This window comes from Tachysurus vachellii, chromosome 10 (assembly GCF_030014155.1).
Source record: "Tachysurus vachellii isolate PV-2020 chromosome 10, HZAU_Pvac_v1, whole genome shotgun sequence".
Taxonomy (NCBI): Eukaryota; Metazoa; Chordata; class Actinopteri; order Siluriformes; family Bagridae; genus Tachysurus; species Tachysurus vachellii.
In genome coordinates this window covers 18,672,651-18,693,801 of record NC_083469.1, presented here as the reverse complement: position 1 = coordinate 18,693,801, position 21,151 = coordinate 18,672,651, and the positions used below count along the sequence as shown (strand labels likewise).

At 36.6% G+C, this 21,151-nt stretch overlaps 1 protein-coding gene across 6 annotated transcripts in view; it reads right to left on the bottom strand.

The window, feature by feature from the left end:
- evla (Enah/Vasp-like a) overlaps positions 1 to 19,990 on the bottom strand; it is a 37,624-nt gene extending 17,634 nt beyond the window's left edge. For 2 of the 6 annotated variants that reach the window (XM_060880098.1, XM_060880099.1), the window contains exons 1-3: positions 19,572 to 19,990; positions 2,839 to 3,007; positions 1,253 to 1,430 (exon numbers count right to left, since the gene is read on the bottom strand). In XM_060880098.1, the coding sequence (XP_060736081.1) occupies positions 1,253 to 1,430; positions 2,839 to 3,007; positions 19,572 to 19,576 (352 nt within the window). In that variant the 5' untranslated portion in view covers positions 19,577 to 19,990. The remainder of the gene's footprint in view (positions 1 to 1,252; positions 1,431 to 2,838; positions 3,008 to 19,571) is intronic. The other 4 variants (XM_060880102.1, XM_060880101.1, XM_060880104.1 and 1 more) reach the window with 3 other exon arrangements.
- Between the last annotated feature and the right edge of the window lie 1,161 nt (positions 19,991 to 21,151).

Sequence of the window (21,151 nt, the reverse complement as noted above, 5' to 3'; positions counted from 1 at the left end):
TTGTATATTTTGTCTGTTTTCTGACCTCACAGTGAAACCTGTTTCGTTGACATTTAACTTTTTTCCTATTAAACAATCGACAAAACAGCATCTGATCCTAAATATTTCAATATAATTATATTCAGTGTAGTTCAGGGTACAGTTTTCTGCTAAAACCCATCCATAAGAATGTTTCATATTCAAAGCCACTTGTCATCATTTGTGTTGACATCACGTGGGTTTGAAATACTGAATGATCCTTTCTATTCAGAAATAGTCACAACAAACACGTCCACGCTCATGACAGGCACCAAGCCAGACTCCTTTCAGAACCTCCTCTGAGGACACCACAACAGCACTTCACAGCATTATACTGGCAACATCCCACAGTAGATCGTCTTCACTCTCATCAACTAAGCAACACTATCATCTAATACACTCTTCAGCCTTCAGTAATACTTACTGCTGAGCTTTATAACAGCAGAGCTCACCCGTCGCACTGGCTCAGGCGATAAATGCGGTCCTAGCATGGTGCCACGTCTAATACTTCTTCTGTAGGAAATCAAAATTAACAATATACTAAACCTGGTTTCAAGAGGTTAGAACATTATACTATGGACCCATGTGATCTAACCTTCTCTGTACTTTGCACGGTAAGGTGCTTCTAGCAAACTCATCTCCAGTCCCCCCCCCCAAAAAAAGCATGAGAACATGTAAGATCGGTTCTGGCGACAACTTGGCTCCAAGGATATTTTAGCCAAGCTAGGCACCAATGGGAAGACCATGTTACTTAACCCCCCCACCACATATGCTTTAAGTAGCAGCAACCTGAAACCTAAGCAGCTCATGTGCTGTTCTTAAGTAAGTGACTACATGTAAAGGAAAAAATTAACATTCTAGACTTCTGCATCACAACAGCATCTAGAGTAAACAGCAGCTTTGAACTGAAACAGCCTGAGTGCAGATTTCTTTTTCTCATAATCAACCTATTCAAAGGTTTGAATTTGAGTGTGTGTGTGTGTGTGTGTGTGTGTGTATGTGTGTATGTAAAAACAATAATAACATATTATACTGTTATATACCACTTTGATAAATTATTTTAATTCTCACATGCCACCTGGATTCACTGCATAAAATCACTGTGTAACCTATAAAAGATCAGATAAAGCAAGAAACAACCACAAGCTTTACAAAAGTGAACCTATTGTGTGTTGTTTTACATATTTACATAATTTGTGAGAATATCTGGCAGTTGAATTAAAACTGAACCTACCTGCATCTTGTGAGCTAAGCACATTGAGGGCAAAAAGCATGGCAGTGGAGAAAGTGGTGGCCTCCTCCTTGCTGGCAAAGTTGAGTCCATAAACTTGTCTGGCATCACGCCACTGATGGAACGTCGGAGTGGCCTGGTTATATTTCAGCCCCTTCACTATAGAGTAGTTTATCACAACCTGTCAAAAACAGAGGTGGTGAGGTCAGTCTACAGGTACAAGTCCTTACTCTACTAATAGTTTCCGTTTCAGATACTGTACAATACTTATACTATTCATGCAACTATAATGAAACTACATAAGATGTATGTACTTTTGGAAGAGTTTATTTTAAATGTACAATCATTTATTACAGTGTCTACATTCATAGAAACTAAACAGTACAATATTTGTTTTATCACCATTATACGACAATTACCTCCAGTCCACTAATTGACTGGTACATAAATTTCCATCTGTAGCAATACTTTGTTTTGCTGAAACCATTATTTACTACAAGCAACTGAGTAAAATGCCACATATTTTCCCCTCATATATACATCCCGCAGCACTACTGCATTCAATTACTTGATGTTAAGTGTTTTGTTGTTAATATGTTTTGTTTTAATTGATGTCTTGTCTCCACTCATGTCCTGTCACTGGTTGCCATTGGGGTGTCCCCCTTTAGTCACCTCACTTGTTTCTAGTCTGCACTTTTAATATTTTGTGTTTTTAAACCCTTGTGAAGTTCAGTGTGTTGAAGTGAAGTAATCAGTGTGCAGGTCCTTAACTTTTTTTCATTTATTGCCTGTTTGTTGTATTCTCTGTTTTTAGATTATGTTTGTATCACGTTTTGCGTTTGTCTGCTTGCTCTTTGTATAACACACTTTGTTGAATCTGTCTCCACTCCCACTAACTCAAACTCACACATCCTGTGTTCATTTATAGCCTGAATCCAGATATCTATCACAGACAGGACAAAAATATGTATATTTTTATGTATTCAAATCATCCACAAAAACCGCCCAGTCTGCAGAATCCAAAGAACGATCCTATATTGCTTTGGTAATGATAAGAAAGAAGTCAGAAAATAAAATATATGTGATGCTATCTGCTGTGGGTGCTTCAACAATTCTGATTCAGATAGAGTATAAAAGTATTGAACTACTAAGCACACATAAATGCACATAAACACATACATTTAGGGTTCACCTGTGATTCCTGTGGTAATTTACTTTGTGCTGCCAAACCGAGTTTATTTAATTGTTTTGTTTTTTGAATATAATAGTTATAAATAATGAATAATAAAGTCAAATTCTGTTAGTTTGTGTTCAATTATGTTAGCTTCCCAGTCTTTCCAAGCAAGTTTCCAAGCACATTGCCCGGTGGTCTAGTTATTTATTTATAATTTTCGCTTGCCCAGTGGTCTAGTTATTTATTTATAAATTACCTACTTTGCCAAATACTTACACCACTGGGTTTACAGTTTAACTCAATTTGTATGGTTACTGAAAGATCCAAAGTGTATAGTATGATAATCTTTGTGTTAAAATAAATTAATAAAAAAGAATTAATCTTATTTCCTTTTTATACTGGCACCTTCACTCACCTGCTGGTCCTGTAGTTTGACTCCGACCACTCGGAAAGTGTTGTTAGCAGTGTTGTGGTAGATGTTGATGCGACTGAAGCCCTGCTGGCCTGGCTTGATGGGCACCCACTTCTTGCTGGTGTCATCGTAGATCATTACAGAAGCCCGGGCCTGGCAAATGCTCTGTTCGCTGGTGAAAGTTAGAGGAAAGTTAAAAGATTAACAGATAATTATGTAATTACTGAACAGGATTCCCCCTTTTCATATTATGAATTGCTGTAGATTTATTTTATAGTATGCGATGTTGGGGGGCACGGTGGCTTAGTGGTTAGCACGTTCGCCTCACACCTCCAGGGTTGGGGGTTCGATTCCCGCCTCCGCCTTGTGTGTGTGGAGTTTGCATGTTCTCCCCGTGCCTCGGGGGTTTCCTCCGGGTACTCCGGGTTTCCTCCCCCAGTCCAAAGACATGCATGGTAGGTTGACTGGCATCTCTGGAAAATTGTCCGTAGTGTGTGAGTGAATGAGAGTGTGTGTGTGCCCTGCGATGGCTCCGTCCAGGGTGTATCCTGCCTTGATGCCTGATGACGCCTGAGATAGGCACAGGCTCCCCGTGACCCGAGGTAGTTCAGATAAGCGGTAGAAAATGAGTGAGTGAGTGAGTGAGTATGCGATGTTAAAGAGCATAGTGATACATCTTAGCTATAGCATTAAACAGTGTTTGCTCAGTGCTTTTCAAAAGTCATGGACAGGGTCCCTGATATTTGTTTTTATTTTATACAGTCACTCTAAGGGAGGCGTTGTTACCCCACGTAACATACTGTATACAAGCATACAAGCCATGAATGAATGAAAAGCCATCTCTCCCACCTCTACTTAGGCAGTGTAATGGTAATGTAAATACACCACTGAATGACACTGATCAAGTGGTGTGCAAGTGGTGTTATCGGTGCTAATTATACAGTAGGACGTAAAAGAGGCAAAACCTTGAAACAAACGATCACTGCAGCAGCTGTGTTGATGAGCTGATAAGCAGTCACGGTTAAATTAAAGCCAAGATTTTCTCAGATGCTTTAAATAGCCCACTTTTGTCCATATGTTGACAAGGCACTCAATTCAACCAAAGAACAGGAAATTAAGTGTTTAACACATGACGACAAAACGTATTGAAAAAAGCCTGCTGAATGAGTTTTCACTTCAGTGTGGTCTTCAGGACTTCATTTCTACCATCAGATTTTTTGAGGAAGTAAAGCTAAATTGCTGAGGTCTTCGATTAAAACACAGCCTTTAGAGAATCTAAGGGAATCTCTAGGGAATAATTTAATAGTAGGAAAAAGAAAGTGAATTCAAAAACATTGAATAGAATTAATGCTTTTGAATGTTAGAAATATTAAAAAGTCTTTCCAGCTTTGTATAATCGTCTTACACAACAGGCCAAGATTTCCTAACATGACTATTTATACTGTCAACAATAACTGAGTCATCAGAACACAACATGAGACCTAACCTTAATTTTAAAAGGCATCCACAACAAGTAAATATATACTACATTCAGTATAGCAGTATTTCCACATTTATAACCATAATTTACATTACGTTTGAAGTCTGAATATTTTTAGCTGTCCAATAAGAGGATAAAGATGAAAGCAGTTCTCATTATCTGGAGCTGGTTTGTGTTATGTTCTAAGTTAAGCATGGCAAATTGCCACCCTGCCTTTCCCATCACAATCCCACCACTACCACACCCATCTCATTCAGCGGCCTTTAAAGTGACTCCAGCAACGTTGTTTCATGTGTCCAATAAATAATAAAATACATTCATATGTCCAGTTAATAATAGGATGTGCTGTGTACCAGAACCTTGTTCAAAAAAACCTATACGGACATCCAACACATTTGCAGTTGTTAAAATGTAAGAAACATATAAGACTTACCAGTTAATTGACATGATATTAATGTATAAGTTTTACTGCTCTGGAAATAACAAGAACAATAATCTCTGAGAGTTTAATGGGTGAAAAGAAGCTGGACGTTTGCGAAAGGAGTACCCCAGTATAGTAACAGGAAGTATATGGAAATGCACAGAAAATGCAAGGAGTATATGAGATTTAAAAAGATATGAGATTAAATAGCATGAAGCATGATTTTTGAATGATATTCATTTTTTTGTTTATTCATCTTCAGTTACTAATATAAGGGTTGTAGTAGTCCTGGAGACAAATCTGGGAACAGTAGGAAAGAGGTGGGAATACACTATACTTAGACACATTCACATACTCATTTATACCTGGGCCAGTTTAAATTAGTAACTCCAGTATGATTTTGTAAAGTGTAGTAAACTTAAACTAATATGGTAGAAACACACAAAACTCAGGATAGAACCAGGAAGTGATGCAGCAAACCTACCCACTACACCTCTGTGCAAAGTTTCAAATAATATGTTCTAAATTAAGCTGATTTGCTGCATATGGTCTTACACAATTGTGACCAAGTGTGAATCTTTTAGTACATTTGATGTGACTGAATCCTGGTCCCTTGTTTTGTAACCAAAACATCACCTTTCCTTCAACACTTTCAGTTCCTCTTGCCGATATTCTTTAGCCTGCTCAAATTACAGCGACATCTATCTATTCATAGTGTACGTTCTGAGTTTTAACTCAGCAATAAAATACAGTATCTCTTCCTATATATATATAGGAACATACATCGGTCATCACAGATCTGACAGTTCATAGCTCCCAGAAATGTTGCCCATTTTAGACACACGTTGCTATTGCCAATTTTCCAGCTTCCTCTTGCTTCTTCAGCTTAATAATTGAAGCAAAGTTCCTCAATGTATAAACTGACCATCGGCAGTAATCTCTGCTAACTATTAACATGTCTAGTAATAGCTATGTTTAGATAACTTCGAAAACTTAGAAAACTCTATTGTTCCCTAATACATTGCTCTCTAGCCTCGTTGATCATTATCGCAGACTCATTGTTAAGGCAAAGGGAAGGTGCACAAAGTACTAAATGTAGCGGTGCCAATAATTTTTCAAGCAGGGGGATCTTTATCTAATTCCAATTTATTATTTGACCTTTTTTGTTATTTAGTACTAATGAGGATGTTTTTATCGCCTGAAAAGCACACAGAGCTGAAGTACACCAGGAGGTTAAAAGTGTGTGATGGATGAGCAGCAGAAAGAAAGCTTTGTGATTACAGAAGCACAAATCTGTATCTCATGAAGCCCTGTAGCACTGCATTAATGCTTTCACGTCTTACAGATCCACATGACTCTCTGCAAGCAGGCCTTCCAGTCATATCTGTAATAACTGAGTGCTCTTTGCTGTTTATGTGTAGGGTGTAGTCTGCCCTGTATACAGTTATCTTGTCATGCTCTTATTCTGTTCTTATAGCTAGGGTTTCTGTTTAAATGTCTCTGCAGTAGTAGATGACAATCTGATACTAAACTGAAATGGTTGGTTTGTGTTAGTGATGTAATAGCTGCTGGTGGTTAAGTCAGCATTGCTAGGTAATGCCAAGAAGAGAGCTGTTGTTTCTATCTGTTTCTGTCTGTAAATGGGCAGGTCTGTACCTGGAATATATAAATATCGGGGCAATATATGCATTATAGGCTTAGGAGAGTGTTTTGTGTTTAAAATAGCTTACTATCCAAATTAACACATCCTAATAAAATGTATTGTAATGTGTTATATATCAAGTACAGTGAAAGACAAACAATTAAAAGAAAAAAGAAAGATAAAGAAAGAAAGGTAAATTTAGAAATAAAAACTGATACCACATTTAAAATCTGATTTAAAAAAATTAAACTTTATTTTGAAGAATCTTGAAAAATGAAAATGTAAATATCTTTCAATACTCTGCACTATTTTTCGGTTCAAATCTTTTTAAAAATATAATTCCACAATAAATCAGCACATGAAAATCCTTCCTTTTCAAATTATTCTGTCTTTTGCACACACTGTATTGTTAGACAACCTAAATTGTTAGTTACAGTAATAGAATGAAGGAGGTCAAATTCTCAGGTCATCACTTCCTGTGAACTGCATTAAGGAGGAATGCAAACATTCACCACAATATCCACTTTACATCAATTATTTATTCAAATAAATCCCAAAGGAATGTAGTTCTTACTAATAAAGTAAATAAAGGCTTATCTTCATGGGACATTATAGATTTTAATAAAAGCCGAAAAATGAATGAGAAATGATTAACTAAGAAAAGAAAAAGAAAAAAGAAAGGAAACAAAGGCACAATGTATAAGTTCCCTGTTATTAGGCAGCAGGGAATCAGGAGGTTTATGGCAGGGTTATATGAGGGAATGTGAGTGATTTTTTAGCTTGTAGGCCAGCAATTATCTGGGGAGGGAAGCTAAATCTCTAGTCTTCTGTCAGGGAGGAACACAGAACTTGGTGAGAAGATGGATTGAGTTTCCTGAAAGATAATTAACTCTTTCCAGTTCCTACTTTAAATAATGCAGCCTTCTACCAAGTGAACCACACAAACACACATATACACACACAAAAAAATTTAAAACCTATTCTAATATGATCCATAAGGGTATATGTTACACAACTGCTACTACTACTACTGAAAGACGGCTTTGTAGGTGGCTAACTATTATCACACTGATTTAAGTCAAGTCAATAAATTTTTTATTGTCATTTTAACCATATATATTTGAGACAGTACATAGTGCAATAAAACAACATTCCTCCAGGACAATGGTGCTACATATAGACAACACAGAGCTACAAAAAACAACATAGAACTATGTTAGCCTAGCTACATAAAGTGCATAGTGTGCAAGCTTGTGTTGCAAGCAAGCAATATCCAGTGTTGGTGGTGCTGTAAACATAGTTGTATACTGAATATGAGTGTGTATGTGTGTAGTTCATTTATTATTTAGTTAATGTATTGATAAACTAAAAGTATCATAAGCTATAATACATATAAGGATCTTTATACGCTCTTCTGAAGTTGAAATGACATAATAGTTGAAATGATTATTATAGTAATTCATCTATATTATACAGCCATGAAACACCTAATTTGTTTGGGTTTCTAATGAAGCCAACAAATGGTTAATACTTTAATAATTAATGAATGATAATATTCAAATTCAATGGTGTGATTCAAATCTGTCTTCTTTAAACAATGTTTTTTTTTAATAATTAAAAACTAAATACTATCATTATTATTATATTTAAATGAACAAATTATATTTATTTTAAATTTTTTATGCTGAATTGGAGTGAGCTACTCTGTAGTTATTTTATTTTGTTTTGTTAAAAATGAAGGAATATGACTACTGAAACAGGAATCAGAAATGATCCATAACATGATGTCCTTGGGGTGCTGTGAGTCGCTCTGATAATCTACAGTCAGCACTCAGGGGCATATCACCAATCTATGAGGTCTCTCATAACCACCTCATTAGATGTACTCATGCTTTACACCAATCTACTTATATCATAAGCTTACAGAGCTGTAATAATCCAAAAGAGAGGTGTGGCGCTGTTTGGATGGCAGGCTAGATCTTGTTAAAACCCAAAAGAACTGCATGCCCTTGAATCATCCACCTCATATATAATATAACCTTGCAAAACGTGATGTAATATATGAGTGCTTAAAATGTAAATGACTGGTTCAGCAGGGATGGACAGACACCGAGCTTACTTTGCTCCTGCTTGAAACTTGGCTATTGTATTTGATTGATTGAAATGCAATTTGCTTGACATAATCATCCAAAAATAGATATCCTACCATTGTACCATTAGAACATTTAGTACAAGGCTAATGGTACTTTGCAGTTGCATCATCGCTGTTCTACTGTAGCTAGGCCTACATGTTCTCTCATGTCACACAGCAGCACTAATTATTATTTATTGTTGACTAGTCTCTCATATCAATCCTTATCAATACTTACGTGACATCAATAATGCTAGTAATACAATGCCGAACAGCAGCGCTGCTGACCTTTGTGCTGCTTCTTTGCAGTTAACATGGTTATCATTTTGTGGAAAAGATTAGCCTTGTTTTATAATTCTGGATTTGGCAAAGTGTACACTATTGTATTAACTGCCATTGGCAATGCTGTGGAATGTACAATTTCACCAACAATGTATTTACTATAATACTTCAGATACATTTTGTTCTGTAACAATGAACAAGCAACGTTCAAAATCGTTATATACCTAGGCATTGACAACAGTAAATATATTGCTTATTATTGAATAAATTTGTTACAATAAAATTGATATTTTCACTACTTGGTTTTTGTACATATACCTAACAATTTTTTAATAGCTCTTTACATAATATAATACCCAGATTATTGCTATTAAACCATTTTTCATATGTCACTTTCACAATATGTCTTTCTAAATGATATTACAAAATGGGCTGTTTGTTCTGGTAGCAGTCGTGTCTTGAGTTTGCTTGCTTGGGTAATATGGGACCCTTTATCTTCCCAAGAGATGCACATATACAAGAACATTAACCTCAGCAGCCTTTTCTTCAGGAACAGCATAAATTAGACATACTGTAAGATTTCATTTTTAAAAAACACACACACACACACACACACAAAAAGGACATCCAAGAAATTTCCACAGATATCCATCAGTAAACAACATTGGCATAGTGGCATGTATTACTAAGGAACATAGATATACAGTAACATATCTAAGTTGTCACTTAGGATCTAGGTTGAGACACCACTTCTTTTTTTCTCAGTCAAGCAATGGAAAGCAATATGAGTTGGGAAGAAGATAATTCTGTCCATACAGAAGGTTCAAGCCATACAGAAGGTTCAAACCTATCTAAATAAATCAGCACAGTGAAAATGCAAACATGGAAATGCACTATTCAATATAGGGCAGAGAATGGAATTGAGCATCCATTTCCCAACTGCAACTGTGTCACTGCTCTGTGTTCCTTGGAGGCACTTGTGTTTCTTTCTGCAAAGTCTTTCTATCTTTTTCCAAACTGGATTGAAACTCAACAAAATGTGGATTCATCAGATATCAACATAATCTGCTCACTCTATTCAGAATAGCAGATACAGTATGTATGAAGCTATAAGGCTGTATTTTCTCAATAAATATGACTGCTAAGTCAGCAGTGATGTGTACTGAGAAATGATCTGGAGAAGTGCTGGGTAAAGCACTTAGACATGACTGAGTGGTCTACAGTATAGCTGTACTATATAGCGCTGACATGTCATGAGAGTTGATTGCACTTGTGAGGGATTTTCACCGTTACATGTCCTGTGTCCTACCCCGAGGGGGATTACCTCATCACACACCCAACCCCACACTGAGTGAGAAAGTAGTTTATAAAACACTGACAAGTTTAGGGCTTCATGAATCAACCATAACATTAAATCCACATGCCTAATATTGTGTAGATTCCCCTTGTGCCACCACATTAGCTTTAACCCTCCATGGCATTGACTCTAAAAGACCTCTGAAGGTGTGCCATGGTATCTGGCACCATGACCTTACCAGCAGCTCCTTGTGCCATGGTATTTGGCACCATGACCTTACCAGCAGCTCCTTACCGACATGCTTGTTTTGGCAGCACATCTGCAGATGATAGAATGCATTGATATATGGAAAATTTGGAGGTCATGTCAGAACCTCAAACTTATGTTCCTCATGAATTCAGTCTGGCAGGCAGCATTATCCTGCTAAAAGAGGACACTCTTGAAGCAGAACATTGCCCAAAGCATCACATTGCCTCCAGTGCCACTGCCTATCGCCTTCGTACCATAGTGCATCCTAGTGCCATCTCTTCCCCGGGTAAGGAAAACATTCACACTTGGCCGTAAAAAAAAAAAAACAAAAAACAAAAAAAAACAACTTCTTCCATTGTTCCATGATCCAGTTCTGATGCTCACATACCCATTGTAGGCACATTTGCCAGTTCCAATTGACAAGGTCAATATCTCTAATCGATCAGCAATTTGTACTACAGTTTTACATGTAATAGCTGATCAGTGTATACAAAATAACTGTCTGAACTTATCTTACCTCATACAATACCTCACAACACACACTTTGCCCTTTATGTAAATGTAAATTTGATTAAAAGGTCTTTGAACATAAAAATGATAAAAGGTGGCATTACCAATTTTATATAAAGGCTGAATTAAATGTGCTGTAAGGCTGACAATTCAGGGGTGCATAATCCTACAAAAGTAATACATTTATTAGTTAGCACACTAAGCAAGTCACATAAGCACAAAAGCTCCAGTCACATATTTTTTGCTGACTCAGTAGTCTAAAGGGGGTAACTAATATGATGCAATAATGTATGTTAAACTAGTTAATATGTATTTATACTGACTAAAGGAAACTAACTGTGCTAAAGATCTCAACAGATTACGTCAACCTATGTACCCATTATGCAGCCCAAATAATTCTATTAGACAGAGCACAAGAGAGAAAATCAACAATGCCTGCTTGAAATGCCTTTTTTCCTACTCCCAAGTCTCTGCAGCTCATTTTATTAATTTTTTTTTATTAAATGTATTTCGTAAGAATCTGTAGAATCTGCAGCTTGATAAAAAAATATGAATTCAAAAGTTTTAAATAAATTTAATCACAACAAGAATGAATTTAAAAGTAATCCTGTAACGTAAGTAAATTTGTGAAAACTAAAAGAATCTTAAAACTGTTTGTATCTACACTATATGGACTAAAATATGTCAGACACCAGTCCATCACACCCCCATTCCACATTTAGTCCAACATTGCTGCTATAATAACACCCACTCTTTTGGGAAGGCTTTCCACTAGATTTGGAGCATGACTGTGAGGATTTGCTCATTCAGCCACAAGAGAATTAGAGATAACAGGCACTGATATCTCATGTGGAGGACTGGAGTGCAGTCAGCAATTCAATTCATTCCAAAGGTGTTCAGTGGGGCTGAGGTCAGGGCTTTTCTACTCCAACTTTGGCACACCATGTCTTAATGAAGCTTGCTTTGTGCACAGGGGTATTGTCGTGCTAGAGTGATGAAATATGCTAATACGCTAATGAAAACAAATACATATTTACAAATATGCTATCAAACAGCTGCTATTGTACTCAAAGTGAAATGTTTATAACAGCTTGTATGGTGCATTTTGGGATTCAGCAAATTACAGGAAATCTGATTCTCCTGAAATATTATGAGATTGGTTGATTTTATAGGAACTGTTTTTGCCTCATATTAGGATGGCTCATTTCAAGATTGAAGCTGGATGATTGTAAGTGATGGGATGAGCTACATTCAAATATAATAAGTTCGATTAACAATTAGATGATAAACATAATAACTCTGTTAATGATGGAGAAAAAATAATCATGGACGACTTGGTAATACTTCATAGACCACTGGGATCCCTATTTCAACAATGCCCTTAAACTGATTCATATTAAACTAAGACAGAACCCCAGAAGACCATGAAGCAAATAGCCTGTTCATTTTTTTTCTCACAATTACCAAATTTTTCACTGAGTTTCAATAATTAACCTATTAGCTGAATTAATTATTTAATTAAATTCAAATGTTTTTTTATCCAAACTGATACACAAAACTTTAAAAACAAGTAGGTGCATAAACAATATCAACTGGCTCCAATAAATAGCCAAAATATTACACATTTGTACAAACAGTCTAATATTTGATTTGCTGGATTACTTTAATAAAAAACATTTGGATGAGGGAACTTGTGGAACTTTGTACATTGCACAAAAAGTTGGAGAATCCCAGGTTTAAGGTTACTAAGGATAAACTGTATGTGCTAAATGCTATTTAAAGTCTGAGTGATGTTTGTGTAGGAAGAGGCAAATTTTTTAAGCTAAGTTAGCAAGTGTCTGATGAAAATGTACTTCAGAAGGTTTTCTTTGTAGTTCAATAGGCTGATGTGACTTAATACACTCTCAGATATACTGCATTTACATTAAATAACCAAATTAATGCTACTTTGAACAACAGTACAGTATAGCTACAGCATTAAGCTGGTTTTCCTGAACTGAAAAAACAAAACTCACAGCTGCAGATTAAAATTTTTACAGCACCGTAATTGTTAGTCTTTTACTGTAAAATTTACATTCTTACAATGTGCCTATGCTAAAAAATCACAGAGAATTATAATGACATAATGAGAAGGACAATTTAACAGCTCCATCTCAAGATGTGAGTACAAAACACACACTCACTCGTACTCACACAAACACAGCTCATAAACAACTCTTGCCCTGGGCTCAGATCTCATCATTAAGTCACAAATAACACACACTCCAGTCACATGATATAAGCAATTATCCCATAATCTCCACATGTACAGACCCAGAGAAATGATACAGACACAATTGCTCTTAGAGAACATTAGCCATCCTCCCCAAAACAGCCGCAGCTTTAAAGCAACTCTGTAAGGAGAGCAGGGGGGCAGCTAGGAAGCGGTTCCATAGTGACGATAAAAATGGACACATGGCAATGTGCTTCCCCAGTGAGGGTTGAAAGAACAACAGCTGCTAGTCTCTCATTCACAAATCCTCATACATACAGTTTAAGGTTTTGCAAAAAGCATTTTACCCCAACAGTCATAAGAGTCAAGCTGAAGGGATACTGAAAAAAAGTAGATATGCTTTTGGCCTTTTGGTCAATGTAAGAAGATTCAACATATCTTCACAAGGTCAGTGACTGTCACAGCACCAGTGTTTTGATAACATTCTGTTCCTTGCCTGCTTTTTCCTTGAAATTTGTAAAGTATCATTACAACTGATGTGTCTTGTTCAGAGATGTCAGTCTGGGAAATGCTGGTTCAACATAAATGAGCACGAACAGTGATATCTGTGCTGACCTATCCACTAATTGTCCAGAAACAAGTGCAGAGAAAGCAATAATAAAACATAATAAAAGCCATAATCAATATACCTCACTGACACATAAATTGGTATTATTTTGGGAACATGATAAAACAAGAAGGAAAAATATGCTGATTAACGGCAAAGCCTAATGCAGTTAGCTGACCACCTAATTACATTTCTCCTGGTCAGGTAATGCATGTGTTAAGTTAATATTATGGCTTAGAACAGAAGCCACAGCAAGTCACTTGTGCTGTCAGTAAATTGCATAATTATTATTTTGTCACATCATACTGGATTATGCAGCTGACTAGAATTAGCATAAATTTGAATTTCATTTGCTTCCTAAAAGTTTCAAAAGATTACATCAGCAATTTAGTAAAGTGACACAGTGATGCAGTGGACAGTGTTTGAAGAAGAACCACATATGGGTCTGAAGGTCAGGTGTCAAACTTTTGGTCATATTGGGTACATAACCAATGACATAATTACAAATACGCTACCAAATAGCTGTTATAGTACTCACGGTAAAATGATTATAACAGCTTGTATGGTGCATTTTGGGATCTTGTTGTTGTTTACAGCAAATTACAGAAAATCTGATTCTCCTGAAGAATTATGGAATTGATTTTATGTGAATTGTTTTTGCCTCATTTTAAGTTTGTATCTGGATGATTTTAAGTTATGAAATGAGCTACAGACATATATATATATTATTATATTATCCAATACATATTACATAACCTATATATAACATACTGTAATAAAAAAATGAATGCACCCCTTGGTTATACTTGGCAGTGTTGCCATTTCAGAGTTTCATGGCCCTCTTTTTTCTATTGTTCTCACGTTCCCTAGATTCTCCAGTTTCCTCCCAAAACGTGCTGGTAGTTGGTTTGGCTGCCTCTATGTTTGAATGTTTTTGTGTGTTTTTAAACTTTCCCACCAGGAATATTCTGCCACTTTGTGCCTGGTGTTCCCAGAAGAGGATCTGGATTCAGCATAATCTTGAGAGCAGCTACTAAAGACAAAGTTCACAAGTTTTTTTTAATTGCCGTATCAGTACATTGTCAGTCATAACTAACATTATGAGATGGTTATGAGACAGCACTCAACGGTGCATGACTGACATATGTTCCAGGTGTGTATAAATGTAAAACAGAATATTCACTTTTATAACTCTTTTATATAATTTTATAACATAACTTGTGAAATAGATTGAGTCAATTGAAACGGTTGTCCCAACAGTCACATTGGCAAGTATTCATCCCATGTAAACTAGTTAATCAGTTAAAACAGAAATTAAATAATGTACTTATTAGTATGAAAAATAGTTTATTTCTATGTTAGGCATCATACTAGCTTTGTTGGCAGATTAGCAAAGCAAGCAGAGGCAACATAAATCTCTGTTAATTTTTTTTTTTTTTTTTATTAATTGTGATCTTTATACATAAAATAAGACGTAATAGGCGACAGGATACAATGAAACTCTATTTATATAAAAAAGGATTTTATGAAATGGGAAGTAACTGAATGTAAGCATGAAATTTGTGAATGTAAATCTGAAGAAGAGTCACACTATGACATGTCATAGGATTGGTCCAAGGAATCATTTACATGCTGATGTGAATGTATAGTAAAAAAAAAAAATTCCCGATTATTTATAATTCACATCATAAGCACTAAAGGGAAAAGTCTGCCCAATGTACCTTTAAAGGGGAACGCTGAAAGAGGTAGAGACAGCCTTGACTCACAGCTGCTGCTGGCATGGATGCTTATGGAAACTTTCCCAAATCTGGACTTTCCAACAACATACTTACACTTCCTGAAAAGGTTCCAAAGTGAACTGTCTCTATTTTTCTGCCCAGCAGCTCTTCTCTTGTGAAAGTCTGAAAACATTATTTTTCTAGTTGCATAGACCCTCATTAAATGTGTGTTTATACCGTACAATTTGTGTTCTATATATGTCATTCTTCACATATAATGAGGCAGCAGGAAAAATGTGGGAGGCACATGCAATAATGAAAGCTATTATTTGACAGCTGCTCTTTGGCTTCTATCCACTGCTGAAAATGCTCTTCAAAATACTGCATGTTCATGCCTTTAAAGCTCAGAAGAACGTGAGAGTTGTGTATGTGTTATGGCTCAGTGTGAGAAAACTAATCAGCTTGTTCTTTTGGAAGAACAGCTGGCGAGACAAATCAGCATGCCTGGTTACCACACTTGCTGTGTGTGTGTGTGTGTGTGTGTGTGTGTGTGTGTGTGTGTGTGTGTGTGTGTGTGTGTGTGTGCGTGTTTTAGCAGTGCTGCAAAGAAGTACAAGTAAACGAGCAATACAGAGTATCAAGTAAATGGAGAAAAAGAAGGAGAGGAACATAAGCATGTGACAGCTACAAACCAGCAGCCTTCTCCTTCTGCCAATCATTTCTATCCACAGGAATGAAGGGTGGAGGAGGAGTCTGGAATATTGCTTATGTTCAACAACCACATGATCCTTCTAACTACTGCAAGTAAGCGTGTGCACACACATACACACAGACAGACACAGTAATGTCCACAAATAGAGATTCCTGGAATCAAGGAAGAGATCGAGATGAAAAACAAAAGTTGTATTTATGGTAACACTCATTTTTACACATATCTTTTAATCTAAAATGCCTTTCTAAGGACTGTAACTCACATAACAGACACATCTAAACACACATCCAACATCAAGCACAATGTGCGTAAATTACATCTCGTCAATGTCACATTCGCTCACTTGCTAGAATGGTGTTTCTACTAGACTGACTTCTGTAAATGTGCTTCTGATTTATTCAGATATAGAAAACTTGGAACTGTTGGGTCCCTGAGCAAGGCCCTTAATCCTCAATTGTTCATTTGTGTAAAACGAGATAAAAAATGTAAGTCACTCCGGATAAGTGTGTCTGCCAAATACCATAAATGTTCAAAAAACAAAAACAAACATCATAAAAACACTGTGCTGCCTTTGCAAATAGAATTGTTGTGATATGAACTGTACCATGTGAGCGCTGTAACTGGGATAGAAACAAACACTAGCCATCCTTATACCTTATATGCTTCCCATCCCAATCATTTTATCCGTATATAAAAAGCCGGCTGGATACTTCACGTCTACCTAAATGAACTCAAAGCTGCATGAGCTCAAATGCTTATGAGGATTTAAGCGAATGAGGACACAACAAAGACAATCCTAACAGGAAGTAGATGTGTTTACAGGAAAAATAGTTTACAGTAGATATTTTTGGCAACACAGCCAAAAAGCTGAAAGGATATCCAATTAGCTACAGTTTCTAAGGGGAAAGTTTTACTTAGTGCAAATCTGCCTAAACAGTCATGAATACTGATTGGGGTTTTCATTTACTTTACTTTTAACTATGTATGGTTATGGTAACGGACGTTTAAGAATAACATAAAAAAAACTGCCCATTGACAGCAATGTGATTATTTTTGCATATGTTTACAAGTAAGACTTTAGAGGCGTGCTTTGTAGCCTCCAAAGATGTTTCTGCCTCAAGAGAGCCTTCCCTACACCTGTGCCATGCAGACTCACTGATCTGAAAATATCACCACACACACACACACACACACACACACATACACACACACACATACACACATACACACACATACACACATACACACACACATGTACAGGGCCTCCATGAATCACCTCGAGCAAACGCTCTCACAGACTGTCTACAAAAATAGCTCTTCTGAACATTTTCATGTTCCCACTATGTGCATATGTTAGGCAGGGGAAAGAATGCAGATTCGTTTTACCATGATGGAGCACAACTTTTAAAACTAAATCTAAAAATAACCCACATCAGGAAGATATGCTTATATAAGAGAGCTGTGGTTTGTGTAAATTTTTCTGGGCAACCGGTCGAGTTTTCTTCCTAGAGAGGACATCAGCTGGAATGGAGAGTTATCTGAGAACTTTCATTTGGCAACAATTACAAGAGAAAGTCAATAAAGAAGAGAAAGGAAACTTTAAAACAAACTTACGAGGGTTAAGGCTTTCTTGTAAATAATTACAATACATTAATAATAGTCATAAAGGTTCTGTAGTGGTGACCAAAAGGTTGTAATCATTCCTGTCAGTTGCCATGGTTCAGCATATTTCATATATGCTTAAATTATAATTATAATTTAAAAAAGTATTGCTGTTGTTCTGCCTCCCACTACTGAAGTGGTAATTAAGAGCATGTTGTGTTCACATGCTTTGCTGTCGGAAAAAGCATGAACCGTTGACGCCAGGTTCATTAATACAGCGTTCTGTACACCACAATGCACATTAATCAGTTAACTAGTTTCCTAAAGATAATGCAATTTTGGTCAAATACAAGTTATTTTCATGGTGTGAAAAAATGTACAACATACACAGAATAGATGCTGATATAAAGAAAGCAATATAAACAAAATGTAAATCACAAGAACAATTAGCTGCACTCAGAAAAATGAACAAAACCTGTCATGCAGTACAGAAACTGTACTCTTTTCTGCCATATTAAAGGTTTCCCATCTCTGAAACTCAGGTTTCATAATATTTATGCCTCACAGCTAAGGGCTCCTAGTTCGATCTTGAGCTGAAGTGATTTCTTTCTGTGTATGTGTGAACGTCATGTAAGTTTTTTCCAATTTCCTCCCAAAACATGCTTGCAGGTGGATCTGACTTTAAATGGCCACTAGGTAGAAACAAATGTATGAATGTGCATGTGAAGTGATCGGAGATAGTCTGCAGTAAAACACAGGGTATATTTTCACCTTCCCGACCACTGTTCCTGGAATAGGCTGAAGATCCACAGCTACCTTTCCTAAATGTTTCATTCTCATCTTTCGGTGTGAAATACTGCTGCTCACTCACACTGCACTTACCACAACCATTTATGTCCAAAACTCACACAATCTTTGGTGAACAATTTCACTTGGATACAACAGTACCTAAAACATCTGCTGTGCACATAAATAAACTGAACAACCTTCAAACATAATCAGTACTCTTTGTCTTCATAGCATACGGTTCTTGATTGATATAATTCCACACTATCTGACGTCAACCAGAAGATGATGGATTCCAAACCGGGTTTGGTTTCTCGCAACATTTCTTTCTCTCAATATTTTCTTGCCACGGTCTGCATTTTGGCCAACATGTTGCTGGTTAGGGATGCAATCTACATCCAGATTTCTGTGAAACTGTTTTGTGACAATGTCTATTGTTCAAAGCCAAATTGAAATGAACTACAAAAATTATATATAAAAGGAAAGACATTTTCGCCTTAATTGCCTCACCTTGTATCACCACAACAAAGAAGGCATGTTTTATTTTTAAACTATTTCTGCACAGCATTCTGACGTGTATGAAGAAGGGGGGAAAAAACATCCAAAACGTGCGCGCGCTGTCTTCATCCACATTGTGATGTCATCAAGACTTATGACGGTCACTACAATTACGTCATTTTTATTATACACGAGCTTATTAAGGGCGGATGTTTATTTGCAGTTTATACAATTCCAAACATTAATAATCAAATCGAATTGGCTCGTGTATACACGGTGTCTCATGCATATGACTGTAATATGGATCATAATACAGAACGTTGATCTCTGTGCATTGAATAGACATAAAACACCCTGATTTCTGTCATCACAACAGGAGGACAGGTGATCTGGAGATTTTACAGGCCCTCACTGCTCATGGCACTGTGCATTAGACAACACAGACATCTGCAGTTAGATGAGACACGGATTTAAAAGCTGATCTGCTGAAACCTCATCTGTCTTTTCATTCACGTTTCTAACGTCAGCGTCTCTGTCGCTCTGATTTGCGCCACACGTTGTCAACAAATACGCCAAAAGGATCTCTTACCTCATTATCAATGCCGTTTTCCACGTATAGACAATAAGGAGGTAAAAGCAATGCAATCTCTGTCCCAGTAGAATTACCGGCGCATTTAGAGCGCGTGTGAGACGTGTAGATTAATCAGACGTGTAGATGAGTCGTGTAAAGATGAAAGCGTTGAGATTACTACTACTATTATTATTATTATTATTATTATTATTATTATTTGGAATAATGGCTCTCATGCGAGGTGATAACAGCGCAGTGATGGGAGACTCAGCCCTCTCAACAGCTCAGCCAACTCCGCATTATAGCGCGATTTCTCATTATATACAGCTAAAGCAAATTCCATGTTAAGAAAACGGTCGCACCCATAACATCGCCGGCAATGAATCGTTTGTCTAAAGCGCTCCGTTTTAACTCCCTCTTGAATTTGGGCAGCCGGTTCGAAGGGAGCGAATCTGAACCGTAAAACACTGGCTCCTAGTGGCAACAACGAGGTACTGCAACGTCTGAGTTATAAGGTGTGGCGATTATTCTTTTTGTCCCGTAGGATAACTTCTTCATTTAAAGGCATGGTAGCTGATTATATTTATTTTATTACACCAAAATGAATCTGATACAGTTTTATTATTATTGTTATTATTTTTGTTTTTAAAAAGCCAGTTAGCTTAGACTGGCTGACCTTCTGTCTTTACTGCAATGCGCATGCGCGTCAGTTTGACTGGGCGTCACGCAGGGTAGGCGGCGCCCCCTTTGTTGCGAGATCAATATTAAAGCTCTACCGTATGCTGTGATGTAGATTCATAGTTCAGCACGTGCTCAACAATCATAAATAGTTACAAGGGTAAAAAAAATTGCAATAATCATTTTCAGCTGTAGCTAATTCGTTTGTACAGGCAGGTTGCATGCTAATTTTTCCCTTAAAAATATTCAAGCTAAATAATAAAATAATAAAGGTGTTCCCTGCTGAAAAATTCATCTTGGCCTGAGCATCCAAAACAAAGGTCAAACTGGTACAGCACAAAGTGTTTTCCAGCTTGCTTGTTACTTAAATGAAGTGAATATACTGTACAATATATGTTTCAGATTTTCCAAATTCCTATATATTTGTATAAATGAATATTTTTATATTTTGATATTTCTATATTGTAGCTTTAGTAGCGACGTTTAGTAGCAGCATTTAGTAGCAGCGTTTAGTAAAATCTGTTTACTTCAGCACCAGTTTGACCACCTTGGCCTGAGTAATGGAAGCTTGCAGCTAGTCAGACTATGCTGGATTTTTAACAGGGTTAGCATTCAGACCTCTAAAAATACTCAGTGAGCATCAACTGCGCAGAGATATCCATGGCCCGATTTAAACTAGCCCATAAAAAGATTATTATCTGTTCACCTTTATATAGCCCATAACCAATCAGGCGCCCTTCTGTATAGTTGGAGTAAATAACAGTAGCAGTGCATAAAAATGGCATTTAGAATTCCACATACAGCTGGAAAGATGATTCGACCGATTACCAAATAACAGCATGGAAGAGGTTTGACAATTAATATTTTGAAATATGAGTAAAAATTAAAAACTTGAGACAACAAACAGTTTAAAGAGGCCA